The sequence below is a fragment of the Bacillus rossius genome, chromosome 2 (genome assembly GCF_032445375.1).
Source record: "Bacillus rossius redtenbacheri isolate Brsri chromosome 2, Brsri_v3, whole genome shotgun sequence".
Taxonomy (NCBI): Eukaryota; Metazoa; Arthropoda; class Insecta; order Phasmatodea; family Bacillidae; genus Bacillus; species Bacillus rossius.
Genome location: NC_086331.1, coordinates 12,766,709 through 12,787,220, shown reverse-complemented (window position 1 = coordinate 12,787,220; position 20,512 = coordinate 12,766,709). Strand labels below are relative to the sequence as shown.

General features: G+C 36.0%; 1 protein-coding gene across 3 annotated transcripts in view; it reads right to left on the bottom strand.

Moving 5' to 3' along the window:
- Positions 1-2,547: 2,547 nt before the first annotated feature.
- Positions 2,548-20,512, bottom strand: part of LOC134529107 (two pore calcium channel protein 1-like) — a 70,964-nt gene continuing 52,999 nt past the window's right edge. For 2 of the 3 annotated variants that reach the window (XM_063362846.1, XM_063362844.1), the window contains exon 11: positions 15,390-16,730. In XM_063362846.1, coding sequence (XP_063218916.1) covers positions 16,067-16,730 — 664 coding nt within the window. In that variant the 3' untranslated portion in view covers positions 15,390-16,066. Of the gene's footprint in view, positions 3,739-8,631; positions 8,739-9,943; positions 10,246-15,389; positions 16,731-20,512 lie in introns of those variants that run through there. The other variant, XM_063362845.1, reaches the window with a different exon arrangement.

Genomic DNA, 20,512 nt, shown 5'->3' with positions numbered 1-20,512 from the left:
TGTTTAGTAGTAAGATGAAATATTTAATACCCAACTCCAACCCAGCCTACTGTTTCTACTCACAATCTAATTAAACACATCAAATAAGAATTTAATAAATTAAAAGCAGGATGCAACCTCCTCAAATTTTTTTACATGTTTATTTAATGGCAGGCCATAAAATTGTTTTTTAAACCTTCTATGAAGAATATGTGGATTTTTTTTTGTAACAGATAAAATATGATGTGTTTCTCGTAGGCATCTGTGTGGTTTGTATTCTAAACCTGGTTCCTCTGTTGTGTGCCACAAAAGTGTGTGAGCTATTGTATATGTTGTGTTTGGTGGCTGTGTGCCCTGTAGTCAGTACGTGGCGCTCGGAAGGCGACGGCCTTAAGTTTACTTGGATGACTCTGGGGCGACCACTGGGTGTGCCATCAGCTGTGTCAGTGCCCGTCTTGCTGCTCAGGGACGCCACTGCGCCACTTCTCAGGGGGCTTCTGGGTGGCGTGGCATCACCGCAAGAAGCTCTCGCGAGGGACGAGTCCTACACTGGAGTTTTGCGATCGTCGACTTTGCGATGGGAAAATGCCGAAACAAGTGTGTGTCGGGAGAAGAGGAAAACTAGGTCGTGTGGAGAGTTATGATGTGTGCCTACGGAAGTCGGAGGCTTTGCGTGACTTTGTGTAAATTACGACAGCTGGAGTTCCAGGAAAATAAGTGGAGCTTAGAGTTGTCGTGAGCTCCATTGAAATTTAGTAAAACCACTTGCACAAGAGGTTGGTTTCGCACGGCTCAGGTAGCAGAACAGATCCCAGTGGCCTTGGACGCAAAATGCAATGAACTGCAAGTTGTTTCGTTTCTATTATAAATAGTGAAGTACGAGTGGGCAGTATCCCATGCATTTACCTAAGGAGATAGAAACATCCTATTGAAGTGATGATGGATGCAATAATATTTAGCTAGCTGAAATAACTTGTTTATAATTTGGGTGCAGATTTTTTTGTTGTGGCGCACCTGGTGGATTATCATGTTTTAAAAATACTAACGTTTAACAAAAAGTGCATAGAAGGTTACTGCTTACTGCCCTGATGTGTTCAGTGGATCCCTATGCAAAATGTGTGCAGCAAATTGAGATATGTGTAAAAGGCCCCAATTTAGTAGCCATAATGCAAATTAAATAATTGTGTAGTGACATATTTTTATATTTTCTCTGATTTCTATAAAGTGCTGGAAAATAAATATGTGCAGAAATGGATGATTAGTCTTCTGCTTGAGAATCAACTTGTTTAAAATGGTGTCAGTCCGTTTTTTACATTTTAACCATTGTTAACTGTAGCCTTTTTTTGGAGGTTTTATTAAATATGTGAGGAAGCATGAGTATTGCACAAACTGTTAAATTTAACTTATTTTAATTTTAAATGAAGCAAAAAACATTTATGCTAAACTTATATCCTAATTTTATGCATAGTATAAAAATCAAATAGGATTAAATATATTTTAATATATTTATAGTAGTTTGATATTGTTAAATTGATTTCTTACCATTACTACAGTAGACTCCTGATTATTTGGATGCGGGTTATCCGGTTTGCGGGTTAACTGTGCCATATTTCACTATCATAAACCATAAAAACAAAAATAATTTTTTTAAATTTCCATAAATGCACAATAGCAATGGCACTTGAGTAGCATTAAATAAAATGCAATGAATTAGTAATGCAACAAATTAATATGACAAATCAACAAACAATATTTTGCTTTTCTTTAGTAGCTATTCACATCCTTCATTGCATAATTATTGCTGACGATGCCCAAGTGTTCAGCAAACGTTTATATTCCGCCATCCTACATGTCAGCAGCTCTGGAGAGAAAAGCCAGAAGCTTTCGGGTTAGTTTACCTCGTACCACTAGGATTTCTAGTGGCAAATCATGGCAGACACACATTTAGTGAACAGCAGAGTCGGGAATTACGTTTAGAGGTTAAATAATCTTTCAAATAATAGAAAATGTTAAGTTTATGCTTTTTAAATTCTTATTAGAACTTAAATAATATCAATAATATTATTATTTTGTAACTCAATAATGTTGGTAGTGCCTACATAGGAAAAAATGTATGCCCAAGCCCTAATATGTAAACAATGCCGTTAGTGAATTTTTAAATTCAATTTTAGTTTGTTTAATCTCTAAATATTATTCAACATTTATTTAAATTTACTTCAAATGTATTTAGATACGTATTAGTACTGTAAATTAATTTTAACAGGAGTAGTGTTTTGATTAAAATGGTAGTCAGCAATCACACTATTCTATTTGGTGAACAAATTATTTTGATTAAAATACTCCCTAATGGAAAAAAGGTTTGTGACTAGCGCTGTTTTGATTAGCACTAAGTTTTACTGAAACAAATTAGGGCGTTACTTTGAGGGACGGGTGTTACAGTGTTTGTCTAGATAGTCAGGATAAAAAAAAATTAATTTTTTTTTGACATTGCTTTAACCATGTTTTTCAGTTATCCGTGGACCCCTTGCCAGTCATTACCTTGAATAATCGGGAGTCTACTGTATTTAATTTTTTCCAAAAGTTGCTCAAGTAGGTATTTACTTTACTGAAGGAAGTATAAAATAAATAACTAAATAACAGTGGTGTAACTGTTCTTTAGTATTCCTATTAGGTAAGATTTATTTTAAAAGGGTTGAAATTCATCAAGTAGCCTTACTATAGACTGTAGCTATGCCAAAACAAGTATATTTTAAATTTCGTCTAGCTCTCTCTTGTTTTGATATGAATTGTTACAGAGAGAATTAAGGAGGAATTAACAAAAAATATACTTTGTATATTTAAGTACATCGAAAACATTTGTGATGCTGTTTATTTATGATTGTGATTGAGATATAAGTATTAAAAGAAATTGATAATCATTGATTTAATAAATAGCACTCTTATTTTGATTTCATCGCACCTACTAAAATTAACAACTGTTAAACTGGTTAAACATCAAAATTACTGCTTGTTTTCTGGTCTTGGTAACATCAGAAGGATATTGATGGTACAAGGATTTGACGGCACATCCTATAAAAATTGATTATACACATTTTCAAGGTTCAGACTGCTTATATGCAAAGTGGCTTCAGTTCAACTAACTCCTCTTCATTTGCACTTCCAATTATTAAAAGTAAAGGTAAGCAATGTAAAAAAAAATCTTCATAACATTGCATCTAGCATATAATTACCTAATATTCTGCTTATGGTTTAACCATCTTGGAAATTTGATTTCCATTTATTTTGGTATGATAAATAAATTAACACAATAGTAACACATTAAATTAAAAAAATTAATAGCTAAAATTAAATAAAGCAGTTTAAAAGTAATACTGTCATTGTTATCCATTAAAATGATAAAATAAATAATTTTTTGTACATATAAATATGTATATATGGTTGTCAATAAGTATGAAATAAAGCTCTTGTCACAATACTATTTACGTGCTACATGTGTCCCCACACCGACAACAGTAACTATTTTACTGTAAATATCTGGATAGCTCGAAGCTAGGAGTTGATGGAAATAGGTTGTTGATATGTCAGCACTGGCTGCCCGGGAGTGATGAGATGTTCGTCTTCCCTTGGGTTTGGGATGCTTTCAGCCAGCTGCTCTGTCATCTCTGCATCTTTCATCCACTCGTCAATCTCAGCACGGTACATCCGCTGCTGCAGCACTTCCCGATTTCTTGGTCGACAGCCAATGAATGTAGCAGTGCCCTAGAATTTACAGACAAGTACAATACAATCAGTTCGCTGTTGAAACTGTTGATACTGCTTCAAATTACAGCAATACATAACTGTTAAAAAAAATTTTTTATGTACCAACAAAGTAGACTTATTAACAGGATATAAATGTATGTATTTATGGGTAAAGTGCTAAATTTTTTAAACTTATTTGCAGGAAATTTTCTTAGTGGTTTTTTTAGGAGGGTTTTACTGTAATTTTTAATGTTTTAAACTGAAAAAGATTTCACAGGCAACTGGAGGAGTGGTCAAACATGATTTTTATGTGACTATTTTCAACAAGTATCTGTATACATATTAATTTTGTTTTTCAATAACCAAGTATTTCAGAACAGTAGAAATATTTTGCAGTAGTCACACTTCACTCAAGTTGATATCCTTAATACCTAAACTCCTGTTCACACAAATTACTTTAGGCAAGAAAATATAGTTCTCAGAATCAAAGACATAGCCACTTTATTAGACACAAGCGTTAGCAGTGGAAGCTAGTTATATGGAATTTAATTTATGTAAACACTTAACAAATTAATGCATCCCAAATTAGTTCATAATTATTTATGTTTAATGAAAAAAATTATTAGTTACAATAGTTTAGTTGTGCTAAGAAATGTTACAAATTATTTTAGTTAAATTCTACCTCAAGTTTTAATGTATTTTGGTTTTATTTTGCCATTGCCAGTTGAAGGGAGTATTCAATAAACAAACTTAGTAACTGTATTTGAACAGCATGCGCTTATATATTACAGACAAATGCCATTCCCCGATTTTCATGGTAATTTATTGTTTTGTATCATAATGTAGGGGTCATACTGTTTTTTTTCTGTAATGAAGCAAAACGGCTGATAATGATTTAAGGTTATAGTGGTTTGGTTTTTCAGAATGGTGTGTAGTTAATATATATTTGGTAATGAATTTAGGTAATTATCTTGTTCAGAAAAATCTTTTAAATACTTTTTTTTTTTTACAGGAATGTGACAAGATTGTCTGGTTTACAGTTTAGGAAAGTGTGAAATTGTTATATTTTAATGTTAAATTTTATTGCATTATAATATTTTATATCATTTTATAACTGAATTTTTTGATGGGTCACATAGTCAATGTCTCTAGAACTCTGTGAAAGGAAAGAAAGACAGTGGTGCCAGTAAGTTATTGACGTGACAAAGTCTAATAAATCGATGAACACCGGCTGCACGCACGAAAAAGTGTCCCGTAATGCACATTGTCCCGTTACGCTGTGTCCCATTACACTCATTGTACGCTTGCGCCGCATCTATCTCTCTTCCACTCGATTGGAACAACCATCAATTTGACTTTTTCGAGGCACATTAAACTTAAAACACTCCCATTCGTTTCCTACTTTTCGTATCATCGTCCTATCCTTAACAGAATAACACAGATTGGAAGAAGTTAAATAGCAAACATGTATAAAAGTTATAACTAGTTAAAATAATCTGTTCGTTAAAGTAATAAACATATTTGAATTAATTAGTGCAAATAAAAGTAAATTTATCAATTAAAATGTAGATTTCATCTCACTCCTTCTTTGTATCCATACAAAATAGTAATAATTCAATAAAAATGATTCAATTTTATTCATAAAAGTATGCAATCATTTCATCAATATTTTGTTATGACGTTGTTACGTTAAACTATCGTCCGTAAACCGACTTTACAGACAACCAATTTTTTTTATTGTCTCCTTGAAGTGTGCTGTTGGGAAAACCCGTCACGGAGGCGCACAACTGCGCAGCAGCAGACTAGAACTGTCGATGTAAGCTATTTCGGCAGCCAATCAGGACCGTCCCAAGTTGTGGTGTGATGTGCCCTTCCGGTTTTTCGCGGAACAAAAATTTGTTAAGAACACCATTTTCCTTATGTGCTCAGGTACTCGATCCTGTCCTACGATTGGTCGGTTGGCCCACGGGGTTGCTTCCTTTTGTTTTCACCTTTGAAAGGGAAGACAACTTTGCTGTCCAATTAGTTGTCACTCGATTGTCACCACGTGCAGTTGCGTTGTCGGCAACTCACATCATCATGATTTAAGTCGGTGAGACTGCAAATTTCACACCTGTTGGTCGGGACCCAGACCGAGTTTTAACATTTTTATTTTTAGGTAACTTTTTGAACTTTTTTTATGATTTTAAACTGACCTCAGACGTTCGGTATCAGCCCAGATTGAACGCTGGTCAGCCACCCCCCCCCCCCTTCCCCTCGTGGAAAGTTACGGGAATTTTTGTACCTCTGGTTAAAAGGTTTATTGAGGGACATTATTTTTTATATGCAGGATCGAGCGATAAGCACCAATTGAAATGAAGCCATCTGTACATGGAAACTGTAAGTTTGGAGCCAACTTTTGTTTGTGACAAAGAATAAATTAAAATATTGTTCAAACAATTGTTTTTATCTTTTAAGTAAAACTAAAATATATATATATATATATATATATATTTTTTTTTAAAGCCATATAGTGCAACTAAAATTCTGGTGAAAAGACTCACTTCAAAATAATTATCAAAATTCTCAACTCATAACAATAACTTTTCAAGTATTAAATGTGTTTGTTACTATTTTTGGTTGTCTAGCCGGGCCAATCTCGAATGTAACAAGGAAGTAAAAAAATAAGCATGAAGAATAAATCAGGAAAAACAGTGAAAAGCTTTAAAAAATGTTCACTAGTCAATTATACAGCTTATTATATCAGTAAAACTTAGTTCTTCTGAAAGCCCTAACATAGCCCTTTACCTTATCTTTGTTATTACTACTAGCACTACGCACAGGACACTCGCAAATGGCCGGGCACATAAACACACACACATTGCACCAGGTGCTTGCTGTTCCAAGGGAGAGGCGAAAGAACATGGCAAAGGTTGGTGACGTCTGAAAATCAGACTGCTAGGAAAATGATGAAGACCTAGAATATGTCAACCAAGAATTCTGAAAGTTTGTAAAGCTCAAGTGTATCAGGCACCAATGAACAGAAAGTCACACCATACAAGAATAATGATGGTGAAAACATTAATAGAAGATATTGTCTGGCCAAATGTCAAATCCAAAGTTCCAGTTTAATAGGTAGATGCTTATGGATATAATTAGTTTCCACAGTTTTACAATACCCCAAAGGTGGTATTCTGGTAAACTAAACCTCAAGCATCTTCAACCAAATCTCTGGATTTCAGCATTGATGGTGGCAACCTGCAATCGACATGCCCCCTGGAACATGTTTCCTTCGTAGTTGTTATCCTACCCCTCTGTTATAGGCCTACCTCCTGTAGCCATCCCTCATGGATTGCTGGACATGTTGTTTTGTTTCTAGTTATCTTCCCTCTGTATTCATGTTTACTGGCCTACAATTTAAATATTACACGAAATTCGTGGAGCAATAACTAATTCATCTGAAATAACCTGGAGATATTTTTTAACAGAAATTGTAAATATATATTTTTTGAATTGAGAACATTTTTCGGCGAGTAAGAACTATTGACTAGCTTGTGCTATCATACTGGCTATTCAGTTTCACAGGAAAAATTTGGACTAGTTTTAATGTTTCTTTTATGCATTAAAATATTGAATAATTTTAAAGTGTGTTTGTCTGTTTTTCAAGTTTTTTAAGTGTTTCAAGTTTTGTGTTCTTGCATATGTTTCAAATTCTCACTCTATCTTTAATGACATTCAGTCTCAATTTTTTCATCAATAAATTTGAATTCTAAATATTTATTTTAATATTTGTTGTTATTGTAAAATGCCCAAGATACTATGTAAAAGTAAATTAGTCACAAGGTAATAAATAGCAGTTGTGATGTAAGAATTATGAAAACCCATTTTCCTTTTGCGCCACAAGGCAGTCAGAGTTGGACCAGGTGAAAAACTTGGTGGGTATAAAAGGTCAGTATTATGTCATATTATGGTCCATACACCTTTAGATGTAAGAATGTAGTAAGTAAGCACACAATTGGTTATTTCTGACATTAATTCCGAAGTAACCTAGGGTTCCCATTCTGTAGTTCTTCAAGCTACTATAGGAATCTCGTTTAGTACACTCAATATTGGACTTATAATTCAGTTATTTCAGTTTCAATAAATTTTATCTAAGCATTGTTAAGAATTGGTTTTAGCAGCACCTCTTGCATTAATTTGTGTAAATTTTTTTTACACAAGTTATTGTAATGTTCTAACAAGGAATTACAAATGTCTAAGAAGAGATAAGTCTTCTTAGCTAGCTTTAAGTGAAGCCCCCAGTTAATAAGAGTGTCAGTTTGAAATTTCCCAGTGTACAATTTGGAACAGCATTGGCAAAATTATTTATTCACAAGCCCTGGAAAACTATTGTGTTTGTTTCATCTTTTCGTTTTGTCGTGTTTTTTGTCTCGTTACAACTGTTGTGCTGAATTTTTTGGATTCAATATTTTTTGTGCTGTCATCATTTGTGGTGGTTTTTTCGTTATCTTAGTCCATTTTTCTTTGTTTTTCTTTGTTTGTTGACCATATTCCTGTTATGGAATATTATTTGGTGTTTATATCATGTTGACAAAAGCAATTTTTTGCTTAATTTGTGTTTTTGTCTTTTGGGTATTTTTTAGTTTTCTTCTACAGACATATATGTGATTAGCAATGGCGTATGTCCAAAAGCTTACATCAAGTCAAGCCCTATTTAATTTTTGTATATACAACAATACTCCATAACATCATAAGCACAAACTTTGCATGCAATACAAGAATGCCAAACCGCTTTATTTGTTTTGTTTAGATCCAAGGGCAGTGAGTGCGACCGGTGGTCAAGGTTAACAAATGCCAACTCCAGTGCCGGATCTCGCACTGCACATAGCTAAGGAATGTTGGGATTACAGGGCGCCGACTGTAACAGCTTACCCCCACAACCAGGTCCCCTCTTAGCTTCTCCAACAACTGGAAGTCTTGAACCCAAGACTGCATTTCCTCCCATTCTACGTGAACCTCTTCATGCAGCAGCTTTTCCTCTGCAATGTCAGTAGACCACAAGTTACAACACCACTGCTCGAACACATTTGACATATTACGATAAATACAAGCACATTTGGCATTGGCAGTGAGTAGGAAAAACGCTATGACAATGGCAACATATGATTTGCTGTCATACAGTTCATTTAAAACAAAGTAAATCTCACAACTCTCCCACACCGTTGTTGGAACAAAATCGTCAATTGGTATTTGTCCTCTTGTTCTGGAAGGTTGAGGTACTGCCTTTCATAAGGGGTTTCAATGTGTTGCCAGATATGATGAACAGGAATTCATCTCAAGAGTGTATAATGCCTTACAAGGGCCCTGTTGAGTGAGAAGTAACGCTACTGGCCTGGGCCGGCTCTGGTCAGACTGTGTCCTGGCACTGGCATAAAGGTTCCACGTGCGAAACAGTGCAGATACCCTTGCGGTACAAAACACATGACATATATACATATGACACTAAAGGAACCTTAAAACTTATCAATCTAAACGGACCAAAAACATTTTTTTATAAAACCACGTAGAAGAAAAATATAAACACGAATCTGGCCGGGTGCATTTCCGACTGCGCGTGCCATTACAGTTACACATGCTTCGATACACTGGTACACACTGGTCATGTGCTGGATGTTGGATGGGCAACTTAACACCATGAGATGGTTCTTAGCACCCCTCGGATCGGCATTCAGGATTCAATAAAATGCTACATGACACACAGACTTATAATGCCCAATTACCGTAATAGGCATACAAATTATCAAAATGTAAATGTCTTTAGATTTTTCCAATGCTGTTATTACCATTATCATGGTCACTTTTTATCCTCCACTGCACAAACGTGCCACGATGTGTCATCAAAGCCCATCCTGGGTGATATTTGAATTTTAAATACATGCAAGAATACTCGCGGCTGAGAAGTCGACTGGCCAACACCTCGGCATCACACAGTCATAAACCACTAACACTTGAAGTAACCAATTGATTATAATAAAATTCTTTTGAAATATTGTTTCAGGGAAAATGACCTTACAGCCAACATGTGTATGTGATTTATTTTATCAGTGAGGATACATATAATTGAATTAAATAAAAATCTACAGCTATAAATTTAAAAATATATTTTTTTTTTCAAACTACTGACAGTGGTGATACTTCACAATAACACAAAATAATCTCACCGTGGGTACATTTTTATCATTACCTTCTCTCTTGGAAGTCTGTCGCTTGTACTGGATGCGGAACCGGAAGGCTTCCAGCACGCTTGCTACCACTATGGTCAGCACGACCATGGTGAACAGATAAAACAGCATGAAGTAAACTCTGCTGAACGGAGACACAACAATGGCATAGCTATTCATCAAGATGAACCAGTTGTTGACGATGGTCAGCTCAAAGAGTGTTATTCCACTGGTGGCTATGTTGTCAAAAGTATTCAGGTAATAATAGCCGAGAGCGGTAGTTCCATTACTGCTCCATTTGTAGAAGTCCTCGACACTTGAGTTGCTGGAACCAGGAACAGGAAATATTAAAATTTGAAAAAATTCACTTTCAAAACTTGATAAAACTACTTCAGAAAATATGCAGTAATTAAATCGCATAGTTTTAATCATAATTAATTTATTTCAAAATTCAGTACATTGCTCAATTAACTTCAAATAAGTTATTTCATCAATAAATTAATGTATACTATCATAATCCTAATATTTAAGTTATTATATTTATTTAAAATCCAGGTTTGACAAGTAGAATGTATATAATATCCAGAACAATAGTTTTGCCTTTAGCACAAATTTTGGAATCATTTTTACTGTAATTCTGTATAAAAAAATTATTTAAAAATTTTTATTACTTTAGTGTGTTTGTACACACACGTGCACACATACATACACACACATACACACATAAACACACACATATATGCCAATGCCGGTTACACTGTGGGTGATTGATAAACACCAATCTTTTTTGTCTGTTGTTAAGGTTTATCTATGACACACAGTGTAATTAGAAATTGCGAATGTCCAAAAAAAATTTTTTTAAATTTAATCTTCATCAGTACAAGAATCATTCAAAGAACAAAACTTAATTACATATCACACCATAATCTATAAATATATTATTAAAACCTTTAACATATTAATATGTAATTGATATGATTCCAAACATCTATTCATTCACCACTCTATATTTTAACTCAATAAATTTGATGACTTTTGTTTCCCAATAACTAAAAACCTTAATTTATTTATAAGAAGCCTGCAATACATTAAGTTATTCCCTGCAGTTGATGTGAAGAAATCATTTCCAATGCATGGTGGTCAATGTTGGTGAAAAAATGATAAATTGAATAATCTTCATGGTGAGATTTGAATTAAAGAAAAGTCTTCTTGAGAGCAAACAGCAAATTCCACAACTTCCCAATCAATAAATATATAAACAGGATTGTCATGGTTCCTTACAGCATTACTCTAGAAATAAATTGTATGGTCCAAAAGCAAAATAAAAGCATTTTAGTAACTTCATTCACAAGATTTCACATTTTGTGTTTTTTTACAACTTTTCACAACCTTACTGTATTAAAATGCAAATAATTTAATATATACTTAGGGTACAACAAATTTGATTACACCATTTGAAAGATTACTAGGTTTGTAGTCAGACAATCTGATTTTCAATCTTCATAGTCACTTAAAAGATTGGCCAACATCAGTTCAAACATTTGAAGAATTCAAACATTCAAAGTGTGAAATACTTTGTACCCTTGTTGCATTATTTAAAAATACCTAAAACTCTTAAAATTTCACAAAGAATTCTTGATTTAATGGACTTTACACTGGTATATCCAGATACTAAAATAGCATTGCAGGAGAGGTAACTCGCCCTGGCTGCTGACATATGAGTGGAAGAAATACTCGCTGCACGCAAGTGTTCATCGCTACTGCAGCATCCAATCCGTGAGATGCCGAACAGATGCACCAGGGGATGGTCGAAAGCCATGGTTAATTGGTGGGTGAGTTACCCTGCTGATAAACACCATAAACGACAAATCACGGCTGTTGGGCGATGCAGTGGCTACAAACAAGTGTGTGAATTACTCGCTTCCTGGAAATGGGTTTCCACAGGCAGAGATAGAAGATTAAAATGAAGTCAGTTCCCTAAAAGCCTTTCCAAAGTTTTTAACTAAAGGCATTTTAGCAAACATAAATGTTGGAAATATCACATATAATAAAGAAACAAATGTTTCATGTTCATTTTAATAATACTACTTTGAAGTCATTTGTTATTGGCAATTTAAGTTGTGTTGTTCTTCAAAAGAAGTGTGCCAATTGTTTATTGCTAATGACAGCTAGTGTAATGGCCAATGCTTAACCTTAATTCATTTCATCCATAGCTATATGGGCAAGGAAAAATATAATGCCCCTTGGATGAAGATGGTTAATAATGACAGTGTTATATTTGTAAACAGATGTGTATGTGGGAAAACAGGTTCAAAAAGGATAGCCCAATTTATTAACAACAGTTTTATTTATTACCTATATTTACACTACTTGTATTAAGTTGTAACAACCAAATTTTCTATCCAAGAAATTTATCGCACTTTTTTACAAGTACTCTCCCCACTGGAGCTCAGCTCGAAAGTGGTTCTCACTTCTGCTCGTCTCTTACCGCTCACCTCTGTCTCAACACTCTGCCTCGTACTACTCACTCATCCACCGCACCATCAAAGTATCGGATGATTCAGTCTCCAATGCACCAGTCTTCACACACGAAGCCTGTCACTCTTTGTCCACCTTCACTCACCAAGGAGTCACTCGCCCTCTTCACTTCACTCTTCAGAGACTGGTTTCGCCATTTTCATTACCCTCAGCTCCCTTCCGGAATGGCCTTGCACCCCTTTGAAGTGCCGCACCATCAGGGCTGACTTGATAACCGAAGCACCCAGAGCAATGGCATCCTAGTTATACCACTTCAAGCAGGTGAGGACCCTTCGGAACCATAGGTCTGCTTTGAGATCATTCTAGACCTTGTCCTGTATTTATTATTGCTGTGCTATCCCTGTACCCAGTCCCTCTGGGTACGTTCCTGTTCCCAGCACCTCCAATGAATATGCCCTAGTCCCTGGCAGGGAAAGCACCATCGGCAACTTCCTGCTCCTTGAGCCTACAAATTTTCCTCCTCCTTAAGCCCATTATCACATCGCCATCCTCCTTTCTCCAGTTTCCTCCCTCGATTCAGGCAGTCACGCCATTCTCGGCATGCAAAGCACCATGGGCGACCTCTTGTCTTCGAACCGATTCTTAGAACTAGTTCTCTTTTCCTGTTCAATCTTGTTATCACAGCATTGTCCTGTATTGGGTTTCCTCCCATGATTCAGGCAGTCACACTGGACAGCCCTCGTTCTCAACATGTGAAGCACCATGGGCGACCTCCAGGCCTCCTAAGTTGTGTACGTTAAACAGCTTTCTTAATACTCTGAAGATATTTCTTTCGTTAGTAATGGAACTGGCATTCACTTCATGGCAAGGTTTTATCACAGTTTGCCTGGCCTTGATGCTCATGTTTCTTGAACCAACATAGGCACCTTAAATTTCCAGTGCGTGAACAAAAGCACCACAGCTTTTCTTGTGGCGGGCAAAATGAAGGGCTTGTTGAATCTCTGAATCCTTGAGTCTATCTATAAATGTGCTAGTAGCTAGCTGCTTTCATAACTATGCAGCAGCCTGTGGGTAAGCAAGGTGCACAAGCCTCTCTGTCAGCCTCAAACTCCTGAATTGTCTCTGAGGATCGCTGTTGACACATCTTCAGGGCAGTCCTGTACACCTCGCCCATGTGTTGGTCACCATACCTCAGCTCAAGAGCTTCTACTAATACAGCATAGTCCTTCTGGTCCGGAACTGATATAGGCACCGTGCACGGGTCTGAAAATCGTACTGGTGGCGCTGCGTAGTGTTTCTTTTCGAAACAACTTGAGGGACTGCCGCGCGCGACCTGCCTGCCTCTCTCCGAGACACGCAGCGCGCTGACAATCAGTTTGTAATCATGTGTGATATAGAAACTACATGTGGTTTCCTACCGATTAAAAATAGTAACCTCGGTGAGAATAAATTATCGAAAGGGAAAAATATTTGTATCAGTGGCCATGTGAATAATGTAAAGGAAATAAAGAGAGGTGACGTTTCTCTATTAAAAGCAGAAGTGATTCGGCAAACGTCTGTTAATCTTCCACCGTACCTTGTCACTCTTGAAGTAAGTATTTTATTTCCTTACGTTTATACTTCAGTGCTTATTGTTTAAATGTTAATGTTTATTTAACCGTCCATTTGTTTTCGTAGGTTGACGGTGGAAGAAATATTATAAACAGAAACTGCCCATGCCCGGCAGGACTTGGATGCGACTGTAAACACATTGCTGCAGTTATTTACTATGTTAATAATGAACAAATTACTTCGAAGACTGACATTCCACAAACATGGGGAAAACCATGTTCCACTAGGGCTGCGAAAGAAAAGTATTCAAAGGGAAAGCGAAAAAGTGAAATATTTCCTAAAAAAGAACTAAAATATTCCGTAGCCGCTTCTCCTTTAGAAGTGGATACTCTTGTTAATATCGCTTGGCCTCTGTATCAAATGTTACAAGCAGAAAATAGAACAGAAAAGGAACGTGACTGTAAAAGTGTAATTAATTATTTATTAGAATCAGTGGAAAGCTCAGTAGTGCTAGATGAGTGTAAAAATATAACTAAAGAAATCCTACAAAATCAGTGTAATAGTTTGACAACAAATTTAGCGTTTAGACCATTGAATGAGGGCGAACAGTCATTCTACGAAAACTATGTGAGTGTTAGTAATGAGAAGGCACTCAATATTTCTGTAGCAACACGGAAGCAGGCAGAATGTTCAGAATGGTTCACTGAAAGAAAACTCCGCATCTCGGCGAGCAACAAGGCTCATCGCATAAAAGTAAGAAGAGAAAGTTTTGACTCGTTAGCAAATACTTTTTTGGTAGAGTCTAACAAAATTCTAGTTGGTGTAGCTGCTAGAAATGTGAAATACGGAAAAGACATGGAATCTGAAGCCATAGGCCATTATCAAAGAACATATGATACGAAAGTGTTACGTTGTGGACTGATAATTCATAAACTGAAACCATGGCTTTGTGGAAGCCCAGATGGCATCGTCGTTAGTAAAGGCAAGGCAAAAAAAGTATTAGAAGTAAAATGTCCAATTTCATGTAAAGATAGGTGCATAATTGATGAGGCAGGAAATGTTTCTTTGAAATATTTACTTCTAGACGAAAGGGGAAACATTACATTAAAGAAAAATAATATTTATTACACTCAGTGTCAGATATTAATGTATGTAACAGGTGTTGATACATGTGACTTGTATGTTTACAGTAGAAAACAACAGATCTGCATAACATTAGAAAAGAACTTGACGTACATTGAGAACTGCATTGATAAAATAGAAACATTCTATTTTAATCACTATTTACCTAAACTTGTTTCAGTAAATATCTAGTAATCAAACAAATGTACATTATAATAACAAATGTTATTCATAGCAGATTGCATTTCATCTGTTTATCTGTTTTCGTGTAGACTTTCCATGTCTTGACTAACTTAAATTTATTAACTTTGTAGTCACACTTATTTAATACATTAAAGTACTCATTCAGTATGTTTACATATTAAAAATCTGTCTTTATGTATTATTTTTAATGATAGGAGACTGCAAATTGACTAAAACACAACACATATGAACAATATCGTCAATAAAGGGGAGCAGTTCAATTGATAGTTTGTCTAAAATGTGAAAGATTTTAATTCGTTGAATGCACCTCTCAACATGAATTCTAACACTGGCAATACTGTAAGTAGTTTCCACTTCTTCAGCTGTTAATTTTCCATCATGAAGGTATGGCGGAGTTACAACAACGACCCCTTTGTCGGAGAGGCTTGTTTTTATTCCTGGAAAACCTTTGTCGGCCATGACCTCATCGCCAACTTCTAATAGAATCAATAATCCACAATCATTTGTAATGAATGTGTCACTCGATCTGCCACCATAGCATTTTGATTTGAAGGTCACCATTCCACTAGGTGAAATGCCTACCAGGAATTTTATTGTGTAAGTACCCTTGTAATTAGAATAAAGAAAAATTCTTTGATCAACAATAGGTGGCTGTTCTACTTTAATTTCCGTACAATCAATTATTACTCGGCAATTAGGGTACTTTCTTTTGAAAATTGCAGGCATTGTTTCCATTATACTTTCCCTGCTAGGCCAAAACACATAATTAGCCATTGTAGATGCTAGCAACATTAGAGTAGTGGTGAAAATACGTGATATAGTTGTACCCTCATAGCAGAATATGACAAGCCAGTTTTCATCTTCATTAAAAATATTAGCAAACGATTTTCTTTACTAATCTTGCTGTAAGATTGTGTTTGATTAAGTAACAATGTTAATAATAGATTAAAAACAGCAAATGTCACGCCCGTTAAGTCTCGCATTTCTGTCTCATCTCTTATTGAGGGGTATCCTTGAAAACCTTGTATTTCATTACACATATCACTTGTTCCTGAGCTCTTGTCATAACGTTTCTTATACGAATTAAGGCAGACTTGCAATGGAATAGATGCTTGAGTCGACAATTCATCCCCATCAGTTGTACAAAAAAAAACAAAATCGCAGACAATTGTTTCATTTACATCCGTCTGTATTGCAACTTCATGTTTCTTAATAGCAGCACTCGTTGAACATTCATAATCTATAATATCTACATAGCTACTTTTTTTTAACCTTTTCGCGGATCTTTCATACCTCTCGGAAGCTTGTGATGAGGCAGCTGTCTTTTTATAGTTTTTTGGAAATAAACTGGGGACGAATGCAGGATTTTTAGGGTGTCCTGACCTTTTGTTTCCAATAAAGTGAACACTGCATATTCTTGAGGTGGTTGTTGGTTCCCAAGGTGAATTATCAACACTGAAATAAAAATGTAACTTTTACCAAATAATACACTAATAGCGTCTATATAAATAACAAATTAGTAAATGTACTAAAATAAAAGTAAAATGATAGAATAGTGCTGGCGAATATTTTTCTCAAAACCTCCGCAAGTTCACGAATCGTATGCAAAAAAATATAAAACTGTAAAAGCAAACATTATTTTGTTGTTTTATTTTATATAAATGTTTATTTATTTAGAAAAAAATGTTTAAAGCACATAAATTTGACCACTTTTATGCAAAACTCGGAATAATATTTTCAAATGTGTTTCACAGAGCTTACATTTACTGTCGCAGCTACAGATGCTAGGCATAAATGTAAATAAACCATGTGATTACCGTGATACTTAACATAATTTTAGCATACTTTGTGCAGAAATTAAATGCTTTTATAGCATTACATGCCTACATATTGCTTAACTTTGGCATATAATAGTTTATAAGCAGTGTACACCTACTTACTTTTGTCTGCGTACCGCTTGAACCCACAACTTTCGTCGTTGTTCTTCAGTTTTCCGCTTTGGAAATGAATAAAACACTATATCAGGTGATGTGTTTCTGTACGCATTACTACACCCAACCACACAGCAATTTGTGTTACCTTTCCGCTTTTTAAATACATTCATATTGCTAGTCGTTTTGAACTGTTTAGAAGTGACACACTAGCGATGCGCAGTTACTCAATTCTTGCCGTCCCGCAGTTAGTTACACCGTTGGCCGCCAGAGTGGCGCGCACGGTGCCTATAGTCTGAAGCAGCTCAAGCGGAGTCCTCACAGGGCCAAGACAAGTGTGCTATAGCCTTTTTTTTCTCGCTCCAAACATTCACCTTCACAGCTGCCTCGAACTGTCGCCATCAAATGTGGGTGGCTGGAATTTTGGGTGGACATTAGCACAGCCTTCCACCTTAACATCCCAAGAGACGCTCTTTCGGTTTGCAGCAGCTGGAGCATCCTGGTTACAGCTTCTACGCGCCATTTGGTTACCTGTTCAAGCTGAATTAGTGATTTTCCTGTTGTGCGAGATGCTGCTCCAAACACTATACTTTACCTTGAAACTTAATTCTGGTTTTGTCTATCTTCTTTTTCATTTCTTCTTGAGCAACCCACAGTTCACTCCGCATTTCTTCTTGTGCAGCAACTATTTTGTTTTGCATTTCTTCTTGGCAATTATTCCATCTCTTCTTAGCTGTTCCTTATTTCACTCTTCACTTCATTCTTCATCTCAGCCAAGAAAGCCGTTACGTTCTTAAGTTTCTCTGTAGCCAACTTCCTCATCCACAATCACTATCAGCCTATCACTTATGTCCTATTAACTACACTCCAATTTTATATATGACCTAGCCTAGACTTCTAATAAAAACTACCATTAACTTTATTGCACTTGAAACTAACTACAGTTCTTAACACTAACTTTATTCTCGAATAGCTAAATTCTAATATGTTTATTCATTTATTTTAATTTTAAACTGAATCCTAAATATATTAATTAGGGCTAGCCCACTTCTGACACCAAATGTTAAGTGGGAAAACTGGTTCAAAAATAATTACCAAATTAAACAACTACAGTTTTATTAATTACCTAATATTTACACTATTAAGATATAACAATTAAAATTTATATCCAAAAAATGTATCGCACTTTCATAAGGTTCACAAGTACTCTCCCCACAGTGGCTCTCAAGACTGCTTGTTTCTTATCGCTCGGCACTGTCTCAACACTACCTCCCACTTCTCACTCATCCGCCGTATCACCGAAGTCTCGGATGTTTCAGTCCCCGATGCACCAGTCTTCGCACACGAAGCCAGTCACTCATTGGCCACTTTCACTCACCAAGGGATTACTCGCCCTCTTCACTTCACTCCTCGGAGGCTGGCGTCACAGTTTTTATACCCCTCAGCTCCCTTCTGAAATGGTCTTACACCCCTTTGAAGAGTGGCATCATCAGTCAACTTTACACCCAAAGCTCCCAAAACAATGGCGTCCTAGATATGCCAAACCCTCACAATCGAATAAGTTTTAGGGACCAAACACTAACAAAAACAGCATGTTGCTTATATGCTACATTTGCTTGGAAATAAACCCTAAATGCTCAGCATTAGCATCCCAACTTCGTGGCTGCATCAAACATGTCACTGGTCGACATCAAGTGAGTTATCATTTTCTTGGGATGTATTTAAAGGTAATTTTAATATTTTGTGGAATTACAATTTCGTTTTGTCCATGCTGTCTAGCCTGAAAGATTTTCTCTTGGCCACCTCTGAGTATGCCAGCCTCCGCGACCTTTAGCCAGTCAAACTCCTGTCTCATTCACATCAGCCGCAGCCACCGATAGCAGGCCCACTATTGCACTGAGCACTGCAACTTAGATAACAGTGCTTAGATAACGTAACGTGTCCCATCCTGATACCTGTTACTGTTCCAATGCTGTCCGCATGCCCCACCCTTATCTTTTCATGCTACTACAGCAGCACCTTTTCTCATCAGGTAGTGTAGTGCATCATTCTCTAACTTCCCTGATTAATTTTTTTTTTTTCATCAAAATGGGCATGGCTTGACAAAAGACACAGTATTGGTAAGTGGAAGCTATTCTCTGTAAATTCGCCCATGGAAATACAATTTTTGTAGTCAACTCTACATGGTTCATTGTGCAGTGGGTTGCATCTTATCCTATCAACTTTTTGATCCATTTGTACAACTTCGATCTTCCGGTTGCGACATCTGCCGTCAGTTTGTGTTTCAATTGTCAGCTTCTGGAGGGTAAGTCCCATCTCAAGCTGAGGCCACACAGAAAGCTACGCTATGTTCGCAATGTTCACTGTGTTCGCTGTGCCAGGTGCCCAGACAGGATAGTCTTGTTCATGATGTTGGAGAGATGCATGCCATGGAATTCAAGTGATCATTCCGCCGATGATAATATTCTACTGGCTCTCACAGTATGTAAACGTAAAAAGAAATGGGTTCATGAAATTAATCTAAAGCAAACAGATTTTGAAGAATTTCACAATTTGATGCTGTTATTTGTGAGGACAAAACAAAATTTAGGGATCATTTCAAAATAAATACAATACAGTTTGATAGAATTCCCTTGAAATAAAATCTCAGGCATTTTCCTGCATATCCTGCCTTCTATATTCTTCCATAAATTTATTCCATAAACATGGATATTTTTGTAATCGTTCAAAAAACTTTTCCGTTTACAATATTTAAAGCAGAATAAAAATTAAACATCCTAAAAAGCAAACTAAGAAGTACATTACAATTATGTTTGAAAACAAATGTTTTTGGTTATATGTGCATGCGTGAAGTCAGCAATGTTTATAAAAATAGCCAAGAACCAAACACCCGGCAATGTTGCCAGGATCGCCAACACAGCAAACATAGCGAACACAGCTTGATGTGGCCAGTGACCCACGAGATGCAGCTGGCTATATTTTACTTGTGTAGCGACCATCGCGAGCATAGCGCTCTGTGGGGTTGAAGCTTTACCCATATTTCTACTCTCCACTCTAGCTCGAGTCTGCTACTGGCCTGCAGTGTTTTGATCTCATGAGAGCCATATTTTTATTATTTTAAAGGATAAATTGCCATGTCCATGTTAGGAGCAAGAGTTTATTAACTTTAAACTTTCTATGTTTTGGAAGTTTAAAAAAGTATAGTATTAAAATAATATAGGTTTCTTTTAAAAAATCTATGATGAACAAGTATACAAAAGTTTAAATGAAATATTTTTTAAATCAATCCAATAAACAATTATTAGT